The 6791-nt window shown below is 54.6% G+C and overlaps 1 protein-coding gene across 1 annotated transcript in view; it reads left to right on the top strand.

Annotated features, from left to right (window-relative positions):
- Positions 1–3082, top strand: part of Acads (acyl-CoA dehydrogenase short chain) — a 9960-nt gene extending 6878 nt beyond the window's left edge. Inside the window, exons 3-10 of the mRNA XM_028765424.1 lie at positions 180–329; positions 538–649; positions 1025–1176; positions 1397–1567; positions 1647–1784; positions 1968–2063; positions 2234–2290; positions 2371–3082. Coding sequence (XP_028621257.1) covers positions 180–329; positions 538–649; positions 1025–1176; positions 1397–1567; positions 1647–1784; positions 1968–2063; positions 2234–2290; positions 2371–2523 — 1029 coding nt within the window. The 3' untranslated portion in view covers positions 2524–3082. The remainder of the gene's footprint in view (positions 1–179; positions 330–537; positions 650–1024; positions 1177–1396; positions 1568–1646; positions 1785–1967; positions 2064–2233; positions 2291–2370) is intronic.
- The last annotated feature ends 3709 nt before the right edge of the window (positions 3083–6791 follow it).

Here is a 6791-nt window from a genome sequence, read left to right as displayed (position 1 = left end):
GAAGTGTGACTGGTGTGAATTGATGGTGCTGCATGCTCGTCTCAGCTGGGGGAGTATGATCAGTGTGAATGGTTAGGGTCAGTGGTCTGAGCATGCAGGCTCCGCCTCAGGGGCTGGAGAGCTGGGGAGAGTAGGCTTGAAGCAGCTGTCCCTGATGTGACCTCTCCCCCTGGGGCCAGGTGAAGAAGATGGGTGAACTGGGGCTGCTGGCCATGGATGTCCCGGAGGAGCTGAGCGGCGCCGGCCTGGATTACCTGGCCTATTCGATCGCCCTGGAGGAGATCAGCCGAGGCTGCGCTTCCACTGGAGTCATCATGAGCGTCAACAACGTGAGTCTCTCTGGGTCACGCGACACAGCTGGGGCAGCTGCATGGCTCTGTGTGGACCTTGGCCGTGTATCTCTGCAGCCAAGCACGGCCAGGCTGGGCTCCTGGACTTGTCTCTTTATGGTTTCCTGGGCCCTTAGTCCCCAGGGAGGGCCTCTGGAGAGAGCGAAGACCTGGGGTGGGCTCAAACTGCTCTCCGCTGTCCTGTCAGTCTCTCTACTTGGGACCCATCCTGAAGTTTGGATCCTCACAGCAGAAGAAACAGTGGGTCACCCCTTTCACCAACGGCGACAAAATCGGCTGTTTTGCCCTCAGTGAGCCAGGTACTGCACAGTGCGGGGCGGTCCTCTGTCTCCTTACCTCAGAATCAGGGTGACAGACAGAAGCCAGATGCCCCCAGAGGAAGAGGCAGGCTTGGGGCCTGTCGTCCTGGAGTCTTGAACCACTGACTTGCTGGGATGGGCTCCAGCTGCCTGGACATACCAGGAGGCCACCCATGTGGGGTGAGGAAGGTTTGGCTTGAAGATGTCCCACGTCCCATTCCTGTTCTGATCCCTTGGGGACGAGTCTTTGAAGGTTTGGTACAAGGTCCCGCCTTTGGAGCCCAAGTCGCAGGGACTTTGTGCTTGGCAGCCAGGGCGCCAAGCTAGATGCCCTGGGCCTTGAGGGATGGGTCCCGAGCTCTGTGTTGGTGGCAGGCAATGGCAGTGATGCTGGAGCCGCTTCCACCACGGCCCGGGAAGAGGGTGACTCGTGGGTCCTCAACGGCACCAAAGCCTGGATCACCAACTCCTGGGAGGCCTCCGCCACGGTGGTGTTTGCCAGCACAGACAAGTCCAAGAAGAACAAGGTAGGCCAGCAGACCCCTGGGGTGTTCCTTAGAGTTTCTTGGTCCTGCTGGAGCTGCTCCTGCTGGAGCCTTTCTTTCCCCCAATGGAGTTCGCACTCCTCCCCCCCCAAGCCAGCAGAGGGTACAGGGGCGGGGTGGGGGCGGGGCTTGAGCGCGGGTGGCTGCTGGCGGCTCTAACACCGGCTCACCAGACTCACTCTTGCTTTTGGGACCCTTCCAGGGTATCAGTGCCTTCCTGGTCCCCATGCCAACTCCTGGGCTCACGCTGGGCAAGAAGGAAGACAAGCTGGGCATCCGGGCGTCATCCACGGCTAACCTCATTTTTGAGGACTGCCGCATCCCCAAGGAGAACCTGCTCGGGGAGCCGGGGATGGGCTTCAAAATAGCCATGGTGAGCGGGGCTGCAGGGCAGCACCCTGGGGCCAGGCCCTGGGCCCAGCCTACAGCTATTGACTGGGCGGTCCCCACAGCAAACCCTGGACATGGGCCGCATTGGCATCGCGTCCCAGGCCCTGGGCATTGCCCAGGCCTCCCTGGATTGCGCTGTGAAATACGCTGAGAACCGCAATGCCTTCGGGGCGCCGCTCACCAAGCTCCAAAACATCCAGGTAGGGGGTTGGAGGACGGGGTTTCAGGAGCGGGGGGTGGGGGGCGCAGGGGCTAAGGGAAGGAAAGCTTGCTTTTCACTCGCTTGTCTCACCCCCTACCACCTCCACCTCCAACCCTACCTCCCCCATCCCCACCCTTGGGAGGGAGAGCATCGGTTGACGGGTGGGGCTGGATTGTTGCAGTTCAAGCTGGCAGACATGGCCCTGGCCCTGGAGAGTGCCCGCCTGCTGACCTGGCGCGCTGCCATGCTGAAGGACAATAAGAAACCTTTCACCAAGGTGCCCGTGGGGAGGGACTCCCAAGGCTCTGAGGGGGGAGGGGGTTGGGGAGGGTGGGGTGGGCACCGCAGGACTTTGAAGTCAGGTGCATGCTGCTTATGGAGGGTGTTGAGCCAGGGGGTCCCTCTGAAAGTGAAGGCGTTGACTTTGCCATTCTTGGGGTGGGGTAGGAGTCTGCCATGGCCAAGCTGGCTGCGTCAGAAGCTGCGACTGCCATTAGCCATCAGGTGAGCACCGAGCCCCTGGGCATCGACCTCTCTCCAGTGTGGGGGACTGCTCCCTCCTAGTGCCTGTTCTCCCCCCTTAGGCCATCCAGATCCTGGGAGGCATGGGGTACGTGACAGAGATGCCAGCCGAGCGGTACTACCGAGATGCCCGCATCACTGAGATCTATGAAGGCACCAGCGAAATCCAGAGACTGGTGATCGCCGGGCATCTGCTCCGGAGCTACCGGAGCTGAGCCCTTCTTGGGGACTTGCCTGCCTGCGGACCGAGGCGGAGGGCAGAGCCTCATGGCTTAACTTTGAGACCTGGTCAGACCATAAAGGGTCTCGTTCAGCCTGTTCTGCCTCTCACTGTCGCCTCCTCGTCAGACTGGGGGACAGTCTGTCTCAGGGAGAGGGAAGGCCAGCTGCTGTGACCTGCGACCGACCGAGAAGAGATCAGTTGTCAGCTCAGAACTGAGCCTGGCTACCCCTTTACCCGTCACCAACAGTGCCTCTTTCTTCATCTGAGCGCCCCCTGGAGGCAGGGCTGAGGAGAGCTGTATGACCCTGGCCCTCCCCGTGCCATTCCCATGAGCCCTCAAGAGGCGAGAACTCAAGGGACAGGACAGGGGTCAGGAGGGCGACGGGTGGCCCAAATGGCACGAGTTTCAGTGTTTGAGTCCCCAGGGTTGTCGTGGGAAGGCCGGGGGCTGGGTCATAGTGCCCTCGCTAGAGGTCAATGGAGGGCAGGTGTTCTGCTGGGCGGCTGTAGAACCAACCGCCTGTGGCGAATAAAGCTCACCTGAGCCCCGACCCGTGCCCGTGTCTTTTTTCGGGCCAAAGCCCGCACCCAACAGTGTGTGTGTGTGGTGTCCTTGCTTGGGAAAGCTGGGTCTGTCACCTAGGTGAGTGGGGGAACAGCCAGCAAGGAGGCCAGGGGTCCTCAGGCTGGGGCTGGAGGGCTTGTCCCACTCTCCCAGTGAGCAGGTGGGCAGGGAAAAGGGAGACAGGAGCTGACGGGTGTGGACTGCTGTGCCCTTCCTAGACCTTAAGTGACAGGGACAGTGTGAGCTTCATCCTGGGAGTTTAATAGATTCTGATCGTGCCACTCGCTGCTCCGGTGTGCCCGGGGTGTGGGTGTGGCGGGCACACCTGTGTCTGAGGATGTTTCCTTCCAATGCTCCTGAGGGCAGAGGGAGGCCTCCGCGGCTTGCAAAAGCGGCTCTGCTTCCTCCAGGATCCAGGTGAGTGCTGGAGGGTTTTGTCGCCCACTGTGTCTGGGTTCCCCACTCGGGCTCTTCTCTGGGTTCAAGTGCCAGTCAGAGACAGAGAGCAGAGTGGGTCCCGCCTAGCTCACCCTACCTTGCTCCAGATGGAAGCTACTGTGTGTCACACGTCAGTCGGGGACCTTGTGAGCCAGGAACTAGGGACACCTGTGTTCAGAGGGCTCCATGGACCCTCTAGCTTTGTAACACTTCCTGTCAAGGTGGCGCAGGGGGGACTCGGGGTGTGTGGCCAAGAGAGCGAGGGGGACCCAAACTGAGCCTGGGCTGTCACTCTGCTGCATCGATTGTAAGGGTTGTCACGGCCTTGTGACAATGGTGAGCTGTATGTACCCAGCAGGGAAATGGGTCAGCTGTAGCCAGAGAGCTCCCTTGCACAGGTTTCTACATCTCAGGACTGGTGCCCAAACCCAGGGGGGCAGGCCAGCTCAGGAGTGTCCCTTTCCAGGGTGAAGTTACTCTGGCGCTTTAAGCTCTGGTCTGCATACTGGGGTGTTTGAAAGGCCTGTCATGGGGGCTGGAGAGTTGGCTCAGCAGTTAAGAGCACCGACTGCTCTTCCAGAGGTCCTGAGTTCAATTCCCAGCAACCACATGGTGGCTCACAACCATCTGTAATGGGATCTGATGCCCTGTGTCTGAAGACAGCTACAGTGTACTCGTACACATAAAATAGATACATCTTTTTTTAAAAAAAAAATGAAAGAAAGAAAGGGCTGTCGTGAGCTCAGTCTGCCACTCTGCTAGGTGGTGGCTTTGGCAGCTTGGCTTTCGAAAGGACATGTTTGCTCACTTAGAGCTGGAGTTGCGAACGCTGCCCTTGGTGTATTTGAACTTGAATTGTTGTGGAGTCCATTCTGGACACCCCCGATCCTTTACACCTACGTTTCCCAGCAGGTGCACGTCCTAAGGGTAGTTGCAAGATGAGACAGTTGCCTAAGTCAGGAAACTTAACCTCCAGGAGCCCGAGACTCTGTTCAAATTGGCAGCTGGCTTTCTCAGTGTTGCAGGGTGCTGTTGGCCGAGGATCAGGCGCTGAGTTTGGCTCAAAGTCACACGGGACGGCACATCAGCCTACCATTCACTTGGTGCCAGAGATGGGTTTGGAAGAATCCAGGCTGGTGGCTTAGTGGCCTGCCTCTCGATCTTGATTAGTCTGATGGTCTTGCCGTAACTCAGCTCAGCTGTGCTACGTAGCTCAGAGGTTCAAATCCCTAGTCTTCCAAGTTGTCTGCTTGTTTTATTGTTTGTATCCATCTTTTTTTTTTTTTGTAAGATTTATTTTATTGAATACACTGTAGCTGTTTCCGGACACACCAGAAGAGGGCATCAGATCTCATTACAGATGGTTGTGAGCCACCATGTGGTTGCTGGGAATTGAACTCAGGACCTCTGGAAGAGCAGTCAGGGCTCCTAACCTCTGAGCCACCTCTGCAGCCCTGTACATCTGTTTTTAAAGGTGTGTTTTTAGTTTTTGGTTATGTGTATATATGTATACATGCACCTGCATGCAGTACCCCTGCAGGCCAGAAGAGGGCGTGGGAGTCCTCAGGCGCTGGAGTTAAAGGTGGCTGTGAACAACCAATGGGGACGCTGGGGCCAGCAAATATTCATCATCACTGAGCCATCCTCCAGCCCCAGTCTGTTCAGCCCATCTGAGCATCATTAATGAGATTAGAGTTTGGATGTTGAGTTTCTGAGCTTACCATATACATGGATAATTGCTTCCTTTCTTGTGCAAAAACTTTTTAATTTGAGGCAGCTGCATCCTCCAAGCCTTTTTTTTTCTTTTCTTTTCTTTTCTTTCTTTTCTTTTTCTTTTCTTTTTTTTTTTTTTTTTTTTGAGACAGGGTCTCTCTGTGTAGCCCTGGCTGTCTTGGAACTCTGTAGACCAGGCTGACCTCGAACTCAGATCAACCTGCCTCTGGTTTGACTGATTTTTAAAATGACACCTTTTGTTTGATTAATTAATAACTTGACTGTGGCCTGGCAGTGATGGCACACACCTTTAATCCCAGCACTCTGGAAGCAGAGGCAGGGGAGTCTCTGAATTTGAGGCCAGCTTGGTCTACAGAGTAATTTTCAGGCCAGCCAGGATCACAAAGTAAGATCTTGTCTCAAAAAAAAAATGTGTTTGGTCCATTTCTAGTTGAATTAGAAAGAGAGCTGTTGATTGATTGATTGATTGGTTATTGATTATTGATTGGCAGGCAGAGAGCTAGGATTCCCAGCACCGTTTAGAAAGACTCCCTTCAAGTGTACTTTTGAGGACCTTTTGGGAATCATGTGGCTGTAGGTGATGCCCTTGATTCAGGGTCTGTCAGTGAACCTGGAGCTAGGAAGCCCCCGTGGTCCTCCTGTGTTTGTCCCTTCCCAGTGCTGGATCCAGGTGCATGCCATCTTGGCTGTATATGGGTGCCAGGATCCCAGCGAAGACCCTCCTGTGGCAAGTTCTTCGCCATCTGCTCAGCCTGCCGCTGCTTTTCAAGTTTTGTATTTTTAGTTTTTACATTTATGACGTACTTAAGTGTGGGTTTTTTCCTTTCCCCATATATATATGATATATATCTGTGCGTGATTTGCATGCAGTGTCTACAGTGGCCAGAAGAGGACGCTGAAGTTACAGACTGTGGTGAGCTGCCCTGTGGGTGCTGGGACTCAAACCTGGGTCTTCTGTAAAAGCAGCCGGTGCTCTTAACTGCTGAGCTATCTCTCCAACCTGTTGTTGAATTTTCGTTGACAGTTTCTATCTGTTCATTTTATTGTATGTGTATCTTCCCTTGAATCTTGTCAAGGACCCACTTGACGCCACAGGGTAAACTGAGGCAGGCAGTGAGGGTGGTATCGGAGCCAAAAGCTGATGACTTCTGGCAGTTTAACTCTTTCTTGGTATTAGGGTCCAAAAGGTGTTTGGTTTTGAGCAATTAACTTCTACTGAGAGCGGCAGCGGAAGAGAAACTTAGTTACTTGCGTTCTTTTCTCTTTGACTCAGGGACCTCCCACTGGCCAGGCAGAGGCTCAGAGTTCCTTAACCAGACAAAAGAAAAGAAAGACGTGACTTTATTGTTGTTCTTCGCTTTTATACTTTCTTAGGATAACATCCAGAAGTTCATAGTAAGTTTGAGGCAATAGCTCATGTCATAGGTCGGTAAGACTTAAGGAGTGACAGCAGACTTGTTTACATGTCTTTCCACTACGCTAGTACCTGACTAACATTATCTGTTACTAGCACCATTAAGTTC

This window comes from Grammomys surdaster, unplaced genomic scaffold (genome assembly GCF_004785775.1).
Source record: "Grammomys surdaster isolate TR1022 unplaced genomic scaffold, NIH_TR_1.0 164, whole genome shotgun sequence".
In the NCBI taxonomy this organism is placed as follows: Eukaryota; Metazoa; Chordata; class Mammalia; order Rodentia; family Muridae; genus Grammomys; species Grammomys surdaster.
Note: the sequence above shows the minus strand (reverse complement) of the source record. Positions and strands in the feature narration are given on the sequence as shown.